Below are 23,489 nucleotides of genomic sequence, written 5' to 3' on the forward strand. Positions count from 1 at the left end.
TAATTATTCCGAACTGTTGTGAGGCTGAAATGAGAGCATAAGAATATAGAAAGAGTTGTAAGGGACTTCAGGGGTCATTTAGTCCAATCCCCTTAGTCAAACATGGGGAAACTGAGACCAAACTCAAGTGATTCACTCAAACCCACAAAGATCAGAGGTCTTGGCACTCCCAGGTAGAGTTGTATGCCTCCCACCCCCACCCCAACTTCTCCTGACTAAGCTGCTCAAAGTGTGCTGCCGAACCTTAAGGTGTCCTAGAACGTCAGTGTCGATCTGTTGTCTCTCATGAGCCCTGGATTTCCAGAAGGGACCATAAGATGGGAGAGGTTAGTGTGAGGGAGCCAGCTCTGCCCAGAAGGAGAGGGGAGGGCCAGGCACCGGCTTTATGGGTTGGGTACCAAACCAGGACTCCAGGTGACATCAAAGCTGCTCTCTCCGCCCACCCGCTGATGGCTTGGGGACTGCGGGGGAGACAGCCAAGCCTGACCTAGAAAAGCCTCTGACTCACTGTGCTTCTCACTCCCTTCAGCTCGGTTTCTCCTGAAGCCAGCAGCCCCGGCACGAGTTTTGTCTCCAAGATCTGGCTTTGGAAGCCTGCTGAGCTGCCATCTCTCCTCAAGAAGAATCAGTTGGTGCTTTAAACAAAAGATCTCTCTTTAAAGCCAAGAGTGGGGGCAGATGCTGCCCTAGCCCGGAGCTCTGTGCTGGACAGTGGATGGCTTGGCTCCCTGGGACTAAGATGTGGAGGCTCATTGCCGTGGCCTGGCTGCTCCAAGGCCATGCAGATGCCAGGCTCATCGGGCCCAAGGCCGTGGACCCCGAGGCTTTCATGAACATTGTGAGTTGGACTTGTCCATGCATGATATTTGGGGTGGAGTGAGGGGTTTGGGGGCCTTTCTATGTATCTCTGTCTTCTTTGATGTTTGTGAATGAGTGTGTGTGTGTGTGAGAGAGAGAGAGAGAGAGAGAGAGAGAGAGAGAGAGAGAGAGAGAGAGAGAAGAAGAAGAAGAAGAAGAAGAAGAAGAAGAAGAAGAAGAAGAAGAAGAAGAAAAAGAAGAAGAAGAAGAAATAACAAGGAAAAGAACAAGAAGAAGAAGAATTAGAAAAAGAAAGTAGAAGAAAAACAACAAGAAGAAAAACAAGAAGAACAAGAACAAGAAGAAAAAGAAAAAGAAGAAGAAAAGGAAGAGGAAGAAGAAGAAGAAAAAGAAGAAGAAGAAGAAGAAGAAGAAGAACAACAACAACAACAACAACAACAACAACAACAACAACAAGGAAAGAAAGGGATCCTTCCTGACTCTTCTCAACAATAAGCTACTCAGGTCAGTTCCAATGGTCTTGTGATGGAGCGAGCCATCTGCATTCAGAGACAGAGCCATGGGGGCTGAGTGTGGATCACGACATAGTATTTTTGCTTGCATTTTATTTTCTTTCTTGTTTTTTCCCTTTTGCATCTAATTTTTCTTGTGCAACATGATAATGGTGAAAAATATATATAGAAAAATCACACATATATTAGATGACTTGCTATCTAGGAGAGGGGGTGGGGGAAGAGGGGGAAATTTTGGAGCATAAGGTTTTGCAAGGGTCAATATTAGAAAATTATCTGTGCATATGTTGTGAAAATAAAAAGCTTTAATTAAAAAAAAGAAAGGGGTCCTTGTTCATATAAGGGCATTTTCCAAGGGCAGCAGGCCTTTTCAAAGTTTTTAACTATTTCCCTCATCATGTTTCAGCAGTCTTTCTTCTGCCTTCCTGCTTGGTCAGTGCCCTCCAGTCTCAGTAGAAAGCAGAAGATGTGGGTTGGGATAGTGACTGTCTCTGCAGCCCTGGACAGGCAATGTGTCCTCTCCAAGTCCTTGTTCCCCTCTTTCAAACTAAACTATTAGACTAGCTGATCCCCAAGGTCCCTCCAGCTCCAGGATCCTCCACTCCAGCTCATCTTTTAGGCACCTTTGCTATTTCCAGATGCACATGGGCTAAGCCCAGGCAGGTGATGCTTATTTCATACCAGAGTTATTCTAGAATGGTCCAACAGGAAGTTACTGGTTTTGTGGACACAGCCCTGGGGCTAAAGGCCCGACTCTGTTAATCAACACTGCTTTGACTTGAGGTAAGCTTTAAATCTCTGAGTGTTATTGTGAGCTCCTTGAGAGAGGGGAGCAGAATGGTTCCCCCCCCTTTTTTGTTCCCAGCAAATAGCAAAGTGCTTGGCAAATGTTGCTATTCAGTCTTTTAAGTCATATATTATTTTTTAAATTTTATTATTTTTTTATTACAGCTTTTGATTTTCAAAACATATGCACGGATCATTTTTCAACATTGACTCTTGCAAAACCTTGTGTTCCAAATTTTTCCCTTCCTTCCCCACCCCCTCCCCTAGATGGCAGCTAGTCCAATACATGTTAAACATATTTTTTAAATGTCATATCTTATTCTTCATGACCCCACTTGGAGATATGGAGGGGTTGGTCATTTTCTTCTCCGGCTCATTTTAATTTGAGGAAAGTGAGGCAAACAGGATAAAGTGACTCAAGCCACAGTTAGGAAGTCACACAGCTAATATGTGTCCGAGGCCAGATTTGAACTTTGGATGATGGGTCTTCCTGCCTCCAGGCCCAGCACTGTGTCCATTATGTCAACTAGTTGCCCTGGCAGATAGCAATGATAAACATGGTTAATGCATTCACTGTCATCATGGATAAAGCTCTAGAGTTGGAGGCAGGAAGACCTCAGTTCAGATCCAATGAGTGTGTGTGTGTGTGTGTGTGTGTGTGTGTGTGTGTGTGTGTGTCTGAGAGAGAAGAGAAGAAAAAGAAAAAGAAGAGAAGGAGGAGGAGGAGGAGAAGGAAGAGGAGAAGGAGGAGAAGGAGGAGGAGGAGGAAGAGGAGGAGGAGGAGGAGGAGGAATAGAGGAGGAATAGAGGAGAAAGAGGAGGAGGAAGAGGAGGAGGAGGAGGAATAGAGGAGGAAGAGGAGGAGGAAGAGGAGGAGGAGGAGGAGGAGGAGAACAAGAACAAGAACAAAAACAAGAAGAACAGGAAGAAGAAGAAGAATGGAGGCAGAGGGAGAGCCTCAGTTTCCTCTTCTGCCAACTGGGAGCAATAGTAGTAATAATCTCATAGCACTCCTATATCTCCCAGTATAATGTATGCACAGTGCTCCTCAGACCTGATGGTGCCATAGAATGTAAGCTGTAATTATAAGCTGCGAAATGAAGAGCTGGCCTATGTGATCTCTACTCCTCTCTCAAGGTCTGTCCCAGGACCCATTTAATAACTCGTGGATGATCCAATGGCCAAGATGGTTAGAAGATTGTCTAAAAGCATCGTGCAGGTTTTTAACTAGTCTGCAATCCCACAGGGAACAGATGGCCAAGGAAACTCAAGTCCACGTCCTCTGGCCCTAACGCCAACACACTTTCCATCTGGCCCGGCTTCATCCACAATGGAGACTCGGCTCCAGCTAGAAATGCTGGTGGGGGTTGAGACAAATGCACGTGCACAATGCACACACATACTCACACACAATCACACACACACACACTGTCACACACAGTCACACACACACACAGTCACATACAGTCACACACACACACACACACACACACACACACACACACACACCAGTGTTAGATCTGGAATGCTACCTTACTATTTTAACTAATCACTGTTGTTACGTTGCCAACCTTGGAGTTTTTAAATTCTGACGGAGTCTCCTAAATCTAGAATCCTTAAGACAAAGTACAGATCACCCAACCTTAGTTACAATTCTGAAAAAAGGAAGTCAGTTTAATAGCCAGAAAGAAGCACAGAGATCTAGTTCAACCTTCCCATTTTGCAGAAGGAGAAACTGAGGCCCAAGAAAGGAAAAGAGCTTCCATAAGGCGGGCAATTCTACCTGGCAAAGGGCAGGCCTAAAGCCCGTCATGCAGACCTGCGTCCTCCACCTTTGAGGGGGATGGAAAATGTTATTTGCAATAAGCCTGAGTGGAAAGTCCTGCTTTCTTTTCACAGAGTGAGATCATCCAGCACCATGGTTACCCCTGGGAGGAGTATGAGGTAGCCACAGAAGATGGCTATATCCTGACGGTCAACAGGATTCCTTGGGGCAAAGACACGCCGGAGGACCCAGGTAAGAGACACCTCAGATGGTGCTGCTGGGGACGCTGGAGGGAGTCCAGCCGAGTGAACCTGAGTGTGCTCCCAGAGTTCTACAGAACCAGACAGGGACGCATCTCAGACCCTCGATGGAGGACATCCAGTCACAGGCCACTCTTGCTAAGTAGTATCCTAGTGATAAATGTAGATCTGGAGGCAGGAAAACCTGAATTCAAATTCACCTTCAGTGTGTCCAGGGGGAAGGAGGGGAATTTACCTAATTCCTCTCTACCTCAGTTTCCCCATCTGTATAAAAGGAGATAGCACCTACCTCCCAAGGTTGTTGTGAGGATCAAAGTAGATATTTGTAAAATGTGTAGCATAATGCCTGATACCTAGCAGATATTGAACAAATTCTTGTTTCTTTGCTTCCTCCATACTAGGCGGGCATCCTTCAAGCATTTTGAATATGTTTGAAAAATACACTTGCGCCCTTTATGTTGGGCTCATGATAGTTAAAAAAAAAAGCAGCATTATTTTCAAGTATTTTAAGAAATTTACAATTTCTAGGGTTGGGTTTTGGGGCTTTTTAAGATTTGTCTGGAAAATCTAAGATTATAAATCTCAAAGTCCCCCTGCCTACATTTGATGTCATTCCGGTGTCCAGTAGTCATACATATACTTTTGAAATCAAATTTCATGGGGGTAAATTTAAGTCTCAATCAAGTTCAAAGTCCCAAATTGGCCTACAATGCCCCTGGAACAGTTAAGAAAAATCAGCTGGATTCAGTTAGAAGTGTTATTCCCTTTTTTTTTTTTTTTTGGTTTGTCCCACAAAGACACAATCTTGGTTTATTTCCCTAAGATTTAAGAGGATGACCCAAATTGCCTGGCAAAGGGTACCACAGACTAAACTTACTGGGCTTTCAAACCGCAAATTCTAGAGTCGCTTGTCTTGTGGCCCAGTATCATTTCTCAGTTCTCTCGTGAGACCGTGAGACCCAACTCTCCCTTACGTCCTCCAATATGGTGGCCATTGGTGGCGTCTGAACTTCTTTCTCTCCCCTTCTAGGGCCGAGGCCGGTGGTCTTACTACAGCATGGTTTGCTTGGTGACGCAAGCAACTGGATCCTGAATCTCCCCAACAATAGCCTGGGCTTCATCCTGGCGGATGCCGGATATGACGTGTGGATGGGGAACAGCCGAGGAAACACCTGGTCTTGCAAGCACAAGACCCTCTCGGTCGAGCAAGATGAGTTTTGGGCTTTCAGGTAGATGGGGATGTTGGGAATAATGGTGGAACACTGGGAATAATGGCAGAATATTGGGAATAATGGCAAAACAACCTACTGTGGAAGGAGCCGGCTAGCTAGCTAAGAGTCAAGCAAGGATCGTTGACTTCTCACTCACTTGAAACATTTATATGGGTAGTCCTCCCAACCCCACATCAACTATAATGACTATTAATTTCTATTACCATCCTCTGTCCTCAAGGAGTGTACAAGGAGTATGCAAATAACTCTATAAATTATGCATACTAAAAATGAGAAGTCATCCCAGAGGGAAGTGAGGGAGGGGCAGTGGAGAGGGTCTCCCCAAGAAAGTGGAATTTGAAGGAGCCAAGGAAGCAGGAGATGAAGCTGAAAATGTTCTAGATATGAAGGACTCTATGGCAAGTGACCCAGACAAAATAAGTCATCCTAGTTCTAATCTTCAAATGCTCTAAGAACTTGGTGAGGTTGGAAATTACAGAGAAGTTATAAGACAGGGGATCATAACATAAGGTCTATGAATTTATTTATTTTTGATATGTTGATAACATCTTTAATAGAATTATTTCCTTTCCAACTCTATATATTTTATTTTATGCATTTAAAAATGCTGTTCAAAGATGGGGTTTCACATGCTTTTCTAGAGTAGGACTTCTTAGGGCAGCTAGAGAGTGCATTGGAGAGAGTGCTGGTCCTGAAATCAGGAGCATCCGAGTCCAAATCTGGCCTCAGACATTTAACACTTCCTAGCTGTGTGACCCGGGCAAGTCACTTAACCCCAATTGCTTCCACACACACACACACAAAAAAAAAATAGGATTTCTTAAATTTTGTCCACTTAGGATCCCATCTTGAATCTTAGCCATGGTGTTTCTGGCAGTGTTCATGCGTGCACAGTGCAAAGTGCTCAGGTTGTATATTCAGAACTAAGGCTACAGTGAAGTTGTGCAATGCACCATGGGCAAGCACTGGCAAAACCACGTTGGATTCATCACGTGTTTGGTTTTGAATTAATTTGGGGGAGTTGCATTGTGAAACTTTTTGTTGTTGCTAAATTTTCCATTCACATTCAGTTACACAACCTGATATGTTTAAGACCCCCATGCTGGGTCTTTAATTTAATAATTTAAGAAGCTTCAGTGTGGAATGCCCAAGGACTCCCTGACAGCCATGTGAAAGGCTAAGAACTCTGGGTATATAGAATGTCCTCACCCATAAATCAAGGAAATTGGTGACCCAGATCCTAGCCCCAGCCCTTATAACAATCACTATGCTGGTGCTTTTAGTGAGTCTACAGAAGATGGGCTTACATCTCAAACACCAAAAAAAAAATAGTCATTTCATCTCAGAACCAAAGTTTGTAGAACATTAAACAATTCTTCATCGTAAGAATTCTATGACTTACCTTCAGGCTATTTCTCTCTGGATGCCTCCCAAAAAATAGGAAAGACAAGACAACAATAACAGCATCGATTTGATGCTTTAAGAGAATAATGTCAAACTCCAGTAGAAATAAGAGTCGCAATAAGAGGTGCTTCTTATCTCAGTGGGGTATGGTGTGCGCTGTGTAAAACAGTGTCACTGACAATTCATCTTGGAAGACAAGACAAAGTCAGGGTCTTGATCAGTTCTGTAGATGGAGCCAGATGTCTGTTCTGGGCCATCAGTTGAGACGCTTCAGAGACGGGTCCAGTCCGTGAGAACTGACCTGTTCTCCTGTCAATATGCCTGTAAATATCACTTGTGTTTTGTTTTTAATGATGCTCTGTTCCCAATGCAGGAATGGTAATCTTTCCATAAAACTTTCTTTCCCCTTGTAGTTATGATGAGATGGCTAGGTTTGACCTTCCAGCAGTGATAAACTTTATTTTGCAGAAAACGGGCCAGGAAAAAATATTTTATGTCGGCTATTCACAAGGAACCACAATGGGTACGTTGAATGGGGAGCCGGTCTGTAAGTTAACCACCTCCATAGACACATGAACACATCTCTTCTCCCGTCTCATCTCTTCACCCCTTCCTTATGCTCCCCGGCCCATTCTATACAAACCTGTTATTCCTTAAATAAGAGAGGGAGGACGACAACTTTGTGCAATTATGCCTCATTTTAATGCAATTCACACACAAGTCAAGGTAGCAACCAGTGATAGCATCGATCCTCTTAAAAATGAAGAACGAACAAATAAACAAACAAACAAAGAAGAAACAAAAAAAAAACTATTCTTTAAATATAAATCTGAATTGCCAGGCCCCTTACTCAGAAACAATCATCACATCCCAGGGGCCTCTAGGTTGAAATGCAAACCTGGAATTAAAAGTCCTCTGCTGTCTAGTCCCCATCTGCCTTTACTGACTTAGATCATTTTACTATAACCTTTCACACACTCTCCATTCCAGCCAGTCTGACCTGGATCTTCATAAATGGCCTCCTGTTCCTGGACTATACTCATTCCTTACGGACCCATTGGCTTCTTTGGAAGTACAAACGGCTCAGATACGTGTTTATGTCAATATAAATCATTGGTACTCCTCTATATTTTGTTCTATACTTTTAAAAAATTATTTTGAGAAGGAGTCCATAGAATCCAGCAGATCAGAAGAGGGCCTTGCTTACCTAGACCATCATTACCCCCATTTGACAGATCTACAAACTGAAGCTCTGTGTTTTGATAAGTCTTGGGCAGCTCCCCATGGCTTATTGAGTGAAATCCAGGCTCCCACATTGATTATCGGAGGCCTTTGATGATTTGGTGTTTCTGAGGCTTTCTGTTCTTACCTTATATTCTCTTGCCAACACCTTCACTTTACCATGGACAGCGTATCTCAGAAAGGGAATTGGCTTGCCTAAGGTCACATATCCATCATGGAGTAACAACAGCTGAGACAAGATTTCCTAATCTCCTCTCCCCTTTCTTCAAGCATCAGGACTGGCACAGCCTCCTACCGGTCTGTACCCCCCCTTCCCCTTCCCCAGCTGCCCATCCCAGCTGGGGAGAATTTGATGTAAAGAGCCAGAAGCAGCCAGCCCCCCAGGGCAGGCCCCGTTCAAAGCCTCTGCAGCTTGGTCAGATTGTCAAGACACTGGCTCATCTGGCCAACACTTCCCGGCCCTGAGTCATCTGAGTGCCAGGATGAGGCATCAAGGGCTTAGAAAACCCATTACACAGGAGCTGCCTGAAGCCACAGAGGGAGGCTGCCTGAGCTGGGGCTAAAATTTAAGCCCGAGAGCTTCACAAATCAGGAAACAAATCTTTTTTATAGAAGACATAGCCCTGGGTGCCTCAAGCAGAGCCAAGTGTGTGGATCCTCTTCTAATTAGCCCTTTTCCCCAAACTCAAAAGTGAGTCAAGGCTTTAATCTTCTCTAAATAGCTTTGTGCCTCAGTTTCACAGCCAGAATGATGGGGTCACCTGCAGGTTCTGCTCAGGTGGGCACAGAACCCTTAACCAGGGCACTGTCCCTGCAAGAGATGGTGAGCATCCAACACAGCTATCTCAAAAAGACAGGAAGTCATTGGGTCATCCATATGGAATTGGCAATGACCTCAGAAACCATCCAGTTCCTACACCTCCATTTTACAGATAAGCAAAGTGAGGTCCAAATTGGGAGAGGGGCCTGCCCAGAACCACATAGCTGATATCTGAGACAAAATTCAAAGTGAGGATTTCCTCTTTCTAAGGACTGACCTCCATCTATCTTCCGCCATTGCGCTGGGACTGTCTTGGAGCTTACAGTTGGAAGTGGAGTCTATTTCTTTCTGTTGTTGATACTGAAGTCAGGAAGGGACAGTTGGGTTTTGTCTTCGTTCTTTGCTGTTTTCTCTGTCTTGATTTGTATAAAATGAGGGGGGCAAGAGATCCTGGTGAAGGTATAGGAGCCAATTGGACAAAGGTATGGGACCATTTCCATCAAGAGCCTAAGCCACCATTCCTTTTCATTAAAGGGGATTTTAGAAGCTAATAATTGATAGGTGACATCACACAGTGGCTGGGGAGTGGGCCTTAGAGTTGGGAAAACTTGGATTTGAGTCTCCCTTTTGCCATATCCCAGCCATGTGACCATTGGAAAGAGACCACCTCCCATAGTTCTAGATCTTAGCAAAGTGCCTGGCGCATAATAGGTGCTTAATAAATGCTTCTTGACTGACTGGGTAACTCTAAGATGAGAAGATGCAAAGGAACCTTTTTACTTGGTAGGAAAAGTTATTTCTTGGGAGTTCCCATACTGACAAAATCACAAGTCCAATAAAAAATAAAAATTTTAAAAAATTAAAAACTTTAAGAATTGTTAAATAGGGCAGCTAGGTGGTGCAGTGGATAGAGCACCAGCTCTGAAGTCAGGAGGACTTGAGTTCAAATCTTTCATCAGACACTTAATATTTTCTAGCTGTGTGACCTTGGGCAAGTCACAATCCCAATTGCTTCAGCAAAAGAAAAAAAAAAGAATTGTTAAATAACCTACTAAAGTATTTCCATCTGAGTCTCATTGATGATGCATCTGTGATAGAAATTTTACAGATATTCTTAACCCTCTTTTACATGTGAGGAAACTGAGGCTCAGTGAAATGTAAACTCGGGTCTTCTGGACTCTTAAGTATAGTTTTTACTCTCTACCTTACACTGCCTCTCAATATCTGACATAAGATTGGCTGAAACCCTTATTCTAATTTGCGTCCAATTCCAGCCCAGAATCCTTTATGAAACCCATCCTTTCATCCCAGACAATTGATCAAGACAGAGAATGGAGGGGATGCAGGCTAATTCATCACCTTGGGCCCTACCTGTGAGGGAGGGAGGGGAGAGTGGGAGCCCCCAGTGCAGACGGGCTAACCTCCCAGGGTTCCCTCCCCTAAGTCTGAGAGGTGAGACAGCAGGGTGGGATCCCATGGCTCCTCCTCACTCCTCTCTTCTGCCCCCTCAGCCTTCATAGCATTTTCCACAATGCCTGAGCTGGCCCAGAGAATCAAAATGTATTTTGCTTTGGCTCCGATTGCCTCCGTCAAGCACTCGAAAAGCCCTGGGACCAAATTCTTGCTCCTGCCAGAGATAATGATCAAGGTGAGTGATAACTCGGCCCATGGTCCTTAGCAGGGAGTTCAGGTAGAAGCAGGGAGTGTCCCTCATGGGGACAAGTCTCTTCACAGCTGCTGAGACCTGCCCAACTAGAAGCAAGTGGGCGGGCGGGTCTGGCAGGCTCCCTCTTCTCCAGCCTAGCTTCTGTCCACAAATGTCAAGCTCACGTTCCTAACACACCCAGCTGGGTTACTCCCCTCCTCAACAACATCAGTGGCTCTTTGTGACCCCTAGGAAAAAGCTGAAAATCCTCAGGCCTCCACAATCTCTTTCCAGGCTTGCTTTTTATTATTTTCCCCTTCATCTGCCCTCCATTCCCCTTAGCTGTTCTCCAGGAAGGGTATCCCTTCCTTCCCCGCTAGGTCTTTCTCTGTCCCTTCTATCTAGGAGTCCCTTTTTGTCTCCCCAGCTTAGCGCAGTACCAGGCACATAGTAGGTGCTTAATAAATGTTTACTGATGGGTTGATTGACTTGTCCCAGAGCGTGTTTGGCAAGAAGGAGTTTCTTCATCAGCACAAGTTTCTCCGGCAGTTTTTCATCCATTTCTGTGGCCAGACCATTCTGGACCAGCTCTGCAGCAACATCATCCTGTCCCTGGGAGGATTCAACATGAACAATCTGAACATGGTAGGAAGCTGGACTGTCCCGATTGGTCCCCTGAAGCTCAGGTGGGAGGTCACCAAATGGGGCGGGGCAGGGTTTTCCATGGTAGGAGGCCCAGCTGTCCCGATTGGTCCCCTGAAACTCAGGTGGGAGATCACCAAATTGGGTGGGGGGGAGCAGGGTTTTCTCCTCTGTGTCCCACTGCTCACATTCAGGACCCAAACACGATGAGCTAACCTGCATCCCAAAACTGCCTGCAAAGCTCCATCCCTGATAACGCACTGCAGAGGACAGTACCTCATTCATTCAGCCAATACTGAATACAGTGCTGGGGAATGGGATGTGGGGCCGGAGGGAGAGAGATGGAGATGGAAATATCGTGAATATTACTTCAGATGAAATAATAGGTCAGTGCCTGGTATACAGCTGGTGCTTAGTAAATGCTTATTCCCCTTTCCCCTACTAGAACTAGAAAGGTGGGCTTAGAATCAGGATGTTATTTGATCATTTTTCAATATATCCAACGCCTCATGCCTCCATTGGGGTTTTCTTGGCAAAGACACAAAATTGGTTTATTTCCTTCTCCCGTTCATTTTATGGATGAGGAATGGAGGTACACAGGGTGAAGTGACTTGGTCAAGGTCACACAGCTAATCAGTGTCTGAAGCTGGAATTATCTCAGATTTTCTCGACTCTAGGCCTGGCGCTCTATCTACAGCATCACCTAGCAGCCCCTTGAATCAGGAAAAAACTGGGTTCAAATCACAACTTTGACATTTGCTGGGTGATCTGAGCCTCCTCCTGCTGTGCTCTGTTGGAGGCAAACACTTCCTAAATAAGTGAAGATGAGTCGATATTAAGGGGAAGTGGGTAGCTGGGTCTGGAGTCAAAAAGACTCCATCAGATTCGACTTCTAGCCCCTTATGGCTAGGTATCAGTTTTGTCATCTGCAAAATGGAACAATATCACCTTCTGGCCCTACACTGCCCATGGCCAGATAGCCTATTCTCAGGGCACATAGAAATGAACCTCGGCTCACTCCCAACCTCCCTATAGTGAGACATCAAAGGAAAAGAGGCTGAGGAAATCTGGGAGAGCTGGGGACCCAACACCCACCAGCCTCCAGCCTCTTCCTCCTAGCCCAAGCCCAAGCATTTCTTAAGCACCTGCTTTATGCCAAATACATGTGAGACAGAGGAGATCCAAGGATCCGTGATAAACAGTCTGGACTCAAAGCTTTCATTCTGTTAGAGATACGCTAGATACTTAAAAGATTTGACAGAGACAGAGACAGAGAGAGACAGAGAGACAGAAGCAAAGACAGAGAGAACGTATATGTGTGTGTGTGTGTACACACACACACACACACACACACACACACACATACACATGCATACAATCACACACAAGCCATATTGATTTGGGCTGGAGTCGGGAGAGGGGAAGAAAAATTAGGAAAAAACTTCCTGCAAGAAGAAACTGGTACAAATTGTTTAGGTGGAGCTAGATTTTATTTGCACCCTCAGAATGTAATCTAGTGTCTGGCATACAGTAGGCGCTTACTCAATTCTTGCCAGCTGATTGGGAATGGGAAGACAGCTAAGCTCCTTTCTCCTGGCCTGCCATGCTGCTTCCTTCCTGAATCAGAGCAATCGTGACCCCGGGGGGACCAACGAAGTCACTAAATCATAATGTCCAGGGTTTGGGTCACTAAGGGGACTTATCCTTGTAACTAGATGATCCAAGTGTCCTTCTTGAGGCGCAGAGAAGCCTTGCTTGAGTCTCTTGGTCAGCACGGTGGGCATTGGCCTGTGGCTCCTCCCAGAGTCCTCACTTCCCTGGGACCCAGAAGATGGAGGGTGTTTCTCCCATCTGGTGCCTACATTTAGAGAGACTGGGGGATGGCTTGGACCCCAGTTGGGGCAGGTGAGGGGTTTCCTCAACCATTTCTGTGGCACTTTTTCCAATTGAACCAAAACACTTTGACAATTTAAAATTGGCTCTTTTAATAAAGAACACTATGGATGCCATCATTTAAATAATGACTAGTACAGCACTCAATAATTAATAGCATTGTTATTGTAGTATTCAATAATTAATAATATTATTTAAATGCGATTTTCAATGGATCATTCGAGATAGGAAATGGATAGAAGATAGGAAATGTAATAAGAAGAGGGAGAAAGAAGAAAAAACACCTCATCCTCACTGGCTGTGTGTCCCCGGGCTAGTGCCTTAATTTCTCAACCCTTTGGAGAGCTCTGTGGGACTTTAAATTGAAGAGGCCTCATCGGCTTGCATGGGGAAGGGAGTTTCTCAATCTGGGAGTTGCCTCTATCGATGAAGTCATAAATCTGGTCTCTAATCCAATCCTATTTAAGGGTTATAAGGCATTTACAATCATGATCTTGTCTGTTCCTCTTACATCCCTGCCATTCCCAAGAGGAATGGGCTACGGATGTTATTCTCCCCATTTCATAGATGAGAAAGCTGAGTTTCAAAGAATGAGATGCCTTGCTTGGGGAAAACCAGCCAGTTCTTGCTGGGGATAGACATTGATTGGAGGTCTTTCCAGATTCTAAATCTAGGGCCTTTCCCACCATGTTACACCATAGCTAGCTGGGAGGTGCCACATGTACAGAGTACTTGGACTTAGGAAGATCTGAGTTCAAATCTTACCTCTGACTATTACTAGTTGTGTGACTTTGGGCAAGCGACGCAAGGTCCTTGACAAACAAGCACTGGAGGACCTCCCCATCTTCGGGGGATGGCTTCTCCACGTGGACCCTGCCCAGGGTATTCCCAATGGGGTGGCAAACCCCTCAGGAAATCACATAACCCCACAATCCCCCAGGTGGCCCCAGTTTATGCCTCCCTTGATACCCATAATCCTTGATTGTCAAACAATGGTGTCTCTTTGGGTGTGATGACCCAGAAATCTGGTACAAACTCAATGGGAGTTTAGGATTCCTTGTGGGAAATGTTGATACACACTTTGCTGTCCTGAGTCAAATGGCCTTTTGCGATCAACAAGAGAAACAGAAGATAGTGTTCCTAGAGAGCACTGCAGGACATGCAGAAAACAGACTTTGGAGATGTTCGACATCATGATAGAGACAAGGAGACTCAGGGGACGACTCTGCATGTGAGCATACACGCAATATGGAGCAAATCAATCCAAAAAGGCTTCTTGAAAGGCTTGCTGTGCTGTGCTAGCCACCAATGCTATAAAAACACCAATTAAGTTATCCTTATGCTCAAGGCACTTGGATTCTATAGGAGTTATCGCATTGTGGAGAGATGTGACTAAAAGTCTGGTCATTCCAGATCTCCGGGATCTATTCCAACAGCCTCCAAAGCTGCAGCTGGCATTTCCATGCAGAATGGCTATTGTGAATCAAAACATCCACATCTGCTCTTTAAGGATCACAGATTCAGGGCACAAAGGAACCTCAAAATCTTTCCAGCTCAAATATCATATTTTCCATATGAGGAAACCAAGGCACATGGAAAATAAGGGACCGGTCCAAAGTCACACACACAGTCACACCACATTTCAGGCTGATCCTGAATTCTCTCATCTCATTTATACAAAATCATGATCAGGGACCCAGAAATGATCAAAGGAAGCAAGAATCAAAACATTAAGAACCAAAAGTTTCCATCATCAAAAGTCAGAGAAAGTGAAATGAAAACTGTGAAATCGTTAATTTTTTTCCCCTTCGGCTATAAAATAAAGGTTCTTTAGCCTGAGGTCCAGAAACATGTTTTTCAAAAATATTTTGACAATTGTATTTCAGTGTAATTGATTTCCTTCATAATCCTTTGCATTTATCATATGCAACATGTATGTAATATGTGAAAAATATTACATATTTATTATACTTCGGACCATTATTCCATGAAGATTTCCTGAGGCTCCAGTGCCTAAGATCCCCAGGGGTCCAGGACATACAAAAAAAAAAAAAGGTTAAAAAGTCCTTTGCTTAGGGGACCTCTTTTACTAATGATCTTCCTCATTCTTCTTTTTGTTTCCTTTCCTTTGATCTCTTGCTTCTATTCCTTACCTGGGGAGAGCCTTTCCATACACCGAGATCCTCCCAAGGAGAAAAGAGTAGCCCCAGAGATCTATGGGGCAGGGCCCTCGGCAGAGAGGATCCAGCCCAGCTTCCTGTGCTTGTAGCCAATTAGTCACTTGATGATCTAGCCTTCCTTCCTGCTTCCTTGCAGAGTCGAGCCAATGTCTATGTTGCCCATACTCCGGCTGGAACATCGGTACAGAACATACTGCATTGGAGCCAGGTAAGATTGTCAATGTCTCCATCACTGCCCCAGGGCTCTGCATAGGCTCTGGTGAATGTGTAGGGGATTGAATCAAATGATGGCCTTTGGAGAGCCTGAATGTTCATGTATTTCTGTGGATGTATATGTAGATATGTGTACGTGGCCATCCAAAGGAGACTGAGGACACACCCACCATCACATGAAAATAACCTTAGCAAATTAACATTTGCTTACTAAATGCTTGTTGATGTGACTTAATCTGCATTAAGAGAAGCCTTGTGTCCAGGATGAGGGATGTGTCAATCCACCGGACCCTGCCCTCTGCAGATCCCATCTGGACCATGATGACCGCTTCTGGGTGCCATAGTTTTAGGACATTCTTAGGCCGGAGCATCCAAATGATGGCAGCCATATTGTCGAAAGACCTTGAATTCAGGTTGTACAACACGTCGTGGGCATTTAATAAAAACTTGTTGATTGACTAACTGGCTACTTAACCAGTGGTTGGAACTGGGACTTTTAGCCCAGAAAAGAAAAGACTCAAGAGATATGGTCTCTGTCTATTTGAAAAGCGGGTACATGGGAAGAAGGTTCAACTGGTTCTGTTTGACCCCAAATCAGAAGCAGCAATGGAAGGAAGTTTTAGAGCAGTCCAAGCCGAGGGAGCTGGACTATCTGGAGAGGCAGTGGGTCCCCCAATTGGAATCTTCACACAAAAACTGGCTCACCAGACAACTGGGTTCCTTTAAGCTGGAGGAGTATTTTTGACAAATGGGCTGGCTATTGAGCTTCTATGTGCTAGGAGAGCGGAGCTGGATGTGTGGGTATGGCCCATGATGTGATCTGTACATTGGTCTAGAATTGGGATATTCTCTTAGTCCCCAGCCCTGGTTCCCTTTCCTTGAATACATTCGTGTGAGCTCACTAAGAGTGCCTTGGAAGCCAGCCAGCCATGAAGTACAGCCCGGGGCAGTGTGGGGGCCTTATGGGGGAAGCAATTGTGTGTGTTTCCAGTTCCCATAGAGATGCTAACAAGTACACAATAGTTTTGTACTTGAGCTCCTTTTTGAAATTGCGTTTGCTTCTCAGGATTCATTGTTCTCAGTGGTCACTTTGAGTGGTTTCCCTAGCTCAGATTAAGATCTCATGGAGCAACAATAGCCTCCCCTCGAGCTCCCTTCCAAAATCAGTGAGAGCCATCAGACCCACTGACATCATTGCCTCTCCAGCCTGTCTTTAAGACTAAAAACATTATTTAATAACAATAAATTATTAGACACCCTCAATGTCCCTTTCAGCCATGAAAAAAAGTTGAAATTCCAGCAGATTGTCTATGCAGGCCCCAGCCTGGAATAGGGGGGCAGGGAGGGCTCTGGGACCAAGAGGAGCCCAGGAAGCCATTCCTGTTTGGCCCACTCTAGAATGGTGACCACTGTCAAATTGCCATCTCGCTACCTTCTGAAGCATAGTAGGCTTTCTTAAAAAATAAATACCCATGCAGTGCATAGAGCACTAGTCCTGAAATCAGGAGAACCTGAGTTCAAATAAAATTCAGACACTTAATACTTCCTAGCTATGTGACCCTGGGCAAGTCACTTAACTCCAATAGTCTCAGGAGAGAGAGAGAGAGAGAGAGAGAGAGAGAGAGAGAGAGAGAGAGAGAGAGAGAGAGAAAAGAAGGAAGGAAGGAAGAAAGGAAGAAGGAAGGAAGGAAGAAGGAAGGAAGGAAGGAAGGAAGGAAGGAAGGAAGGAAGGAAGGAAGGAAGGAAGGAAGGAAGAAAGAAAGAAAGAAAGAAAGAAAGAAAGAAAGAAAGAAAGAAAGAAAGAAAGAAAGAAAGAAAGAAAGAAAGAAAGAAAGAAAGAAAGAAAGAATTGTGACAAGGCTTTTGGGAGCTCAGGTAGCTATCGTTCTACTAAACTTCACTAACAAGTGATGGAGAGAGCTCCAGTTTGTAGAAGGTTCTATGTATGTATATTTTGTTCTGTTTTGTTTTCACTTGAGCCTCAGATAGGAGAAAATGTGTGGCCAAGGGGATGGGGAGTCAACCTTGGGGGCAGAAAGAGCAGGATTCATGACCCATCACTGATACATACTGACTGAGTGGCCCTGGACAAGCCATTTGATGTCTCTGTCATCCCACACAGCTCTGTAATTTCTGAGAAGGGGCTGACTTTCATTGCTAAAGGAAGCATCTTTACAGTTCCCTAAACTAATGAAATCAAAGGTCAAGACCCTAGTTGTTTTAGCTTAGGGATATTGGCACTGAGGATGTCATTTTGCCCATTTTAAAGATAAAGAAATCGAGGACCATAAAGGTTCCATCCAAATCACCAAAAGTTTTTTTAACCTTATTACCTGAAGAAGCAAATATAAATGCCTGGTTGGAGCATTTAATGCCCTTTATGACCTTGGAGCTTCCTACCTTTCCAGACTTGGTATATGTCACTCACCTCACCCCTTTGGAGATCTGAGGCACTGGCCTCCTTGCAGTTTTTTACAACTGACATCTCATCTCCGGTCTCCATGCCTTTGCCAGGGCTATCCTACATGCCCAGAATGCCTTTGCTCCTTGTCTCTACTCCTTCAAATTTGGAGGTGTTTTTAAGATTTAGCTTAAGTACCACCACCTATAGGAAAACTTTTGATTTTATAGGCTACCTCCTCTATAAAATGGAAGCTCCTTGAGTACAACAATATTTCAGCCCCTACTAATTAGATGGAAAAGTAACTTCACCAAGTTACTTTAATAAGATTTTGGTTTCCATTCCCCCCCCTTTTCAAGACAAACATGGAAATTAATATGATTGTACAAATGTAACCTCTATCAGATTGCTTGCCATCTTGGAGAAGGGAGAAAGGAAGGAAGGAAGGGGGGAAATTGAAATCAAAATCTTATAAAAGTCAATGTTGAATATTATCTTTACATGTAACTGGAAAAGATAAAATATTAAGTGGCTAAAACAATTTTAAGAATTAAAAAAGTCAAAGAACCACAGACTCTAGGAGCTGGAGGCAACCTCGGAGGGCATCTGGCCCCACCTATAGGTGAACAAGAATTCCACCCATCACACAGCTGTCCGGCCTTTGTTCCAAAACCAGGCCAGGACACTTGGGGACCATGATGAGAAGTCCTATTGTTCTTTTCATATCTTATATCCATTGTCTCTAGTTTCTTCAGTCAGTCTTCAGGTGTTGTAAGCTGGAGGCTCTTTATCATCTCACTTGAAGTCCAGAAAATCAATATCCTTCCTACATGTGTTCTCAGCCCAGAATGTAACAATTCGGGTGTGACTCAAGCAGGACACAGTGCAGGGGGCTCTATCACCATTCGGTTCTGGACTCCATGACTCTCTAGCAGGCTTAAGTTTTCTAGCTGCCATCTCACACCACGGACTTTTTTTGAGCTTGCAGTCTGCTGAATTGCTCAGATCCTTTTGGGAACAGTATCTCTCATGCTTCCTCCATCTTGCCTTTGGGAACTTGCCATTTTTTGAACTAAAGGATGACGAGTTTAGATTTTCCCCAGTAGATTTCACCTAATTAAATTCAGCCTATCAAATTCTTTATCCATCCTGTCGCTCACTGTGTTTTCTAGCTTTCACAGCTTAGCGTCATCTGTAGATCTGAGAAAGATACCAGACTAGGTCTCTGTGCACAGAGTTGTTAGAAAAAGTGTAGTCCAGGGCCAATGCCAGATCCTTGAGGCACTCCACTGGAGAGCACTCTACAAGCTGACAGCAAACCATCAAGGGAAGTGGCATTTATGAAGCACCTGTTATGCTCTGACCACCACACTGAATGAACTAACATTTCCATTTGTCCACTATTTCATCTATTCAATGTCAGGTACCGAGAGAGAACATAGCTGAAAAAACTCACATCCCTCACCTTCAAGGAGCTTGTAACTAGGAGAGGAAATTAGATATTGGTTTCCTTATTTTGTTTTCTCTCTCCATCCATGCCAATCCAATAAGGAACAGATTGTACCCCATTTCCAATCCTCAAGTATTTTGTGCTGATGTTACCTCCTTCTTCTTCCTCAAAGGCAATGAATTCTGGAGAGCTCCAAGGATACGACTGGGGAAGTGAAACCAAAAATCTAGAGAAATGCAATCAGGTAAGAAAAAAATACCACTTCTTGAAAGGATATCAGTCATCTTTGGAAAGTTATACAATCACAAGATCTTAAAGAGAGGAATGAAGCCTGAAGGAGTAGGGATGCTTTGTGTTTGACTCTAATGGAACCAGCTCAGATAGATCCACTCATCTGGCTAAGCAGTCTCTGTACCCCATCACCAAGATAGATGAGGAGGCTTTGCTGCATTTGGAAGAGGCTGTAAAGAGTAGTATCTGAAGTCAGGCTCTCCAACTGTCCAAACTGGAGGAAATGTTGGAGTCTACTGAATCCAACCCCATCTTTTACAGAGGAAGAAAAGGAGGAACAGGCAATTAGAAGAGTCAGGACTGAAGTAATATTCTATCCTGGTTCCAGATTAAGGGCTCTTTCCACTCTTCCACACTACCCATTTTAAATGAATCCCTCCTGGTCATTTTGTTTTATTTAAATGGGGGGAAAGTCATCCCATAACTTGAATACAAGTAAGAAATTCCAGGTAATTGAAGAATCTGACTAATTGAATTCCTATCAACTAGTTTGTTAGTCAGTCAACTAACATTTATTAAGCTTCTTCCATATATCAAACACCAGCTAAGCATTTGGGATAAAAAGAAAAGCAAAACGACAACAACAATAACAACAACAACAAAACAGTCCCTGCTCACAAAGAGCTCATACAATAGATAAAGTCATAATGATTTCTAGAGAAAGCTGATAAGATAGAAAAATGGGAGAAGGAAAAAAATAGATGTCTCATGAGTTTAAAAATATATTCAAAGAAAGAAGAATCCATACCCCAAAATTATTTTTCCTGTATTTTTTTTTTGTTATGGGTGGGATAATTTATGGTCTTTACAAAGAAGTGCATGATGGGAATGAGCAGGACAAAGCAAGGGGTTAAATGGAGAATTAGAGAGGAGCTTTGGAATAAATGATGTTGTCAGAGGAACATTTAATTTGGGAAACTCTGGACTGATCATGGGATAACAGTTGGACAGTCTGTATTTTGATGGTTTTCCTTCAATGAAAAGAGAATGCAAAGACTGCCACTAGCACCTTGGTCAGCAGCCAAATAAATTTATGGTAGGACATGGACAAGAGTTGGATGGTACAGGTAGGTGTGAATGGATTGTGACTTACATTATTGGAGGGAAATGTCTACATCAATATCGGAGTATTGGATAATAATTTTTTAAATTATAAATTTGCTAAGTTTTATTACTGTTCTTTTATTACTTTTATAGTTTGTGAATGCAATTTGAGAATTTTTTTTTTTTGGCCTAGCCAACCCCTATGAGGTACCAGATTAAAGACATGACTGTCCCAATAGCAATGTGGTCTGGAGGTCAGGACTGGCTTGCGGATCCTGATGATGTCAGCATCTTACTCACTCAAATGACCAATCTTGTCTACCATAAGAACATCCCAGAATGGGCCCATACAGACTTCATCTGGGGACTGGATGCACCCCAGCAGTTGTACCAGGAGATCATCGAGATGATGAAGCAGAAGGAAATGAGCCTCTCTCTGGAAAACTCTGGGAGGACCCCGATGGTGATGCTCTGACCTGGGGAAGCCCAGGTCCATGGGGAATTATGGATGGGAATGGTGGGGGAGGGGAGTTATAAGAAAAGAGAGGAAAGAGTCTATCTACTTTCCTTGATGATTTTCTCAGTTTGATACTAGAACTGACATGAGCATGGCTCTGTTGATAATAAAATTATGATTTGGCTTGGGGGGAAATATAGGAATCCTTGAACTTTATTATATTCACCTGCCTGAAAAATGTGGCTGTTCCAAGTAACCTAAAGGAAGAATCAAACAAAACAAAACAAAAAACCAAGGAGATCATGGGTGAGGATGGCTGTGTTGTTGCCTCAATTATGTTTTAGGTGATGTTTTAGGATGAAAGTGTCTGGAGGGCCTGAGTCAAGGGCAGGTAGGAACTGTTTAAAAGATCTGTTTCTAAAGAAAATTGATAATTTTTACTAAATTTATTCATTGAGAATATCAGATCAAGAAAAGTTCAGAGGTCACCTCCTCATGGAATACTTGGCCTTCTGACTTCAAGAGACCTCAGAGATCAATGGATACCTGAATGAGTCCCATATCACATCCAACCCAATGGCCATCTACCTCAAGGCAGAGAATTCAAGTCAAGGGTATCTATTGCTTCCTGAGGCAGCCTGTTCCATTCTGAGATAGCTCTGGATGTCTGGTGGGTTTGGTATCTATCCCAAATTTGGGCAAAAAGGGTATTTAGGGGCACAGAGAGCTGGACCTGGCATCAGGATGCCTCATTGTCCTGAGTTCAAATCTGGCCTCAGACATTTACCAGTTGTATGATCCTAAAAAAGTCTTTCACTCTATTTGTCTCAATTTCCTCTTGTATAAAATCATCTGAGAAGGAAATGGTAAACTACTTCAGTATTTCTATGAAGAAAACGCTAAATAGGGCCATAAAGAGTCAGACATGACCAAAAAACTAAACAATAGTCCAAATTTGCCTTTGCTGCTATTCCTCCCTACTGTTCCTATCCTGGTCTACTGGGGCCATACAGAACAGGCTGTTACAATCTCCTCATTTTATAGATGAAGAAACTGAGATCCACAGGGATAATGTGATTTGCTCAAGACCCAAATATGGCTTCCCTGGCTCCATCTTTTCTGTTCTTACTTTGCAATGAGGCTTAAGCTCTCAAGGATGATTGTTAGTACAATAATCAAAGCAGATTAGTCATTGGAGACAGAAGCAACCTCTGAAAATGGAACTGATGTTAATGATAAATGATAATGATAAAAAAAAAGTAAAGTCAATTTTTGATTTGCAACTAAGTTGTAAGGCCCTGAAGACAAGCGTCTTCCGCCGCTTGTGTTCCCCCAGCAGATATTTAACAGATATTTGCTTATCTAACCCACAGAGAGGTCATATGGTATAGGACAGAAGTTGTTGGACATCTCAAGTTCAAACTCCATATCGATGCTAGTTATCTGGGGTTTCTGGAAATTAGACAGCTCCCTAAGATTATCTCCAGAAGCTAAAGACCAGTCATGATCTGTGTCAGCAAAAACTATACAGTAACTTCTACATGAACAAAGTGAAGAATGGAAGCCAAGGGTCAAACCTCTCCCCTCTCTGGTCAAATTTGACACTGTTATCCAGAAATTTCAAGTGTGTGTGTGTGTGTGTGTGTGTGTGTGTGTGTGTGTGTGACAGAGAGAGAGGGGGGGAAGGGGCAGAAGAGAGAGATGTGGTTGACATTATTCAAGTTAAATATATCATTTCTTTATGTGGAACCATCTGAAGAGGTGAAATTATAAAGATATATTAAAACATGGAAGATAAAAAAAATCTTACATTCTTCTGAGATTTTGTTCAAGGTGTAGACAGGAAGTACATTGGTAAGAGCCCTTGCTCTGAAATCAGAAGATCTGGCTTCAAATTCCACCTCCCCTACCTGCCCATGTACACCAGACAATATACTAAGAATTGGACATACAAAGAAAGACTAACAATAATAATTGACTCTGCCTTTGATATTCCTCAAAGGACAGTATCCTAGGGGAAACGAGAAAGGGAAAAGACTTCAGCTGTAAAGATCTGGGAAGGACAGAGGGAGAAAGTGACCCCTAAGTAGATTCCTGAAGGAAGAGAGGAATCTTGACAGGAAGTGATGAGAAAGGAGGTGGAACCAGGAATCCAGGATGGCCTGAGCTAATGCCCACATGCCAGAAACATCAGGACACAAACAGGAAGATGCCAGACAGTCTTGTTTGGTTGAACTCTAGAGTGCAAAAGGAGGGGGAACATGAACCTGATTGGGGATGATAAGGCACCTGGTGGAGTGCCTTCAACACCATGCTAAAAACTTCATCTTTATTCAAGTACAACCAGGAGCCACCAGATAGTTTGAGTGGGAAAGAAGATCATACCTGGAGATCACTTTTGATAGTTGCCTCACTCTCCCTTCCAGCCACGCTGGACTTCTCACTCTCAGCTACACTGGTCCTATCAATTCTCCCCTTTGTACAGGCTCCTCT

General features: G+C 43.7%; 1 protein-coding gene across 1 annotated transcript; it reads left to right on the top strand.

Annotated features, from left to right (window-relative positions):
• Positions 1–221: 221 nt before the first annotated feature.
• LOC127552167 (lipase member M-like) lies at positions 222–21,191 on the top strand. The gene is made up of 9 exons (XM_051982659.1): positions 222–838; positions 4,017–4,134; positions 5,173–5,371; positions 7,192–7,301; positions 10,292–10,428; positions 10,924–11,070; positions 15,277–15,348; positions 19,377–19,448; positions 20,733–21,191. The coding sequence occupies exons 1-9, from the start codon at positions 716–718 to the stop codon at positions 21,012–21,014; spliced, it is 1,260 nt and encodes a 419-aa protein (XP_051838619.1). The 5' UTR covers positions 222–715; the 3' UTR covers positions 21,015–21,191.
• The last annotated feature ends 2,298 nt before the right edge of the window (positions 21,192–23,489 follow it).

The sequence above is a fragment of the Antechinus flavipes genome, chromosome 2 (genome assembly GCF_016432865.1).
Source record: "Antechinus flavipes isolate AdamAnt ecotype Samford, QLD, Australia chromosome 2, AdamAnt_v2, whole genome shotgun sequence".
Classification (NCBI taxonomy): Eukaryota; Metazoa; Chordata; class Mammalia; order Dasyuromorphia; family Dasyuridae; genus Antechinus; species Antechinus flavipes.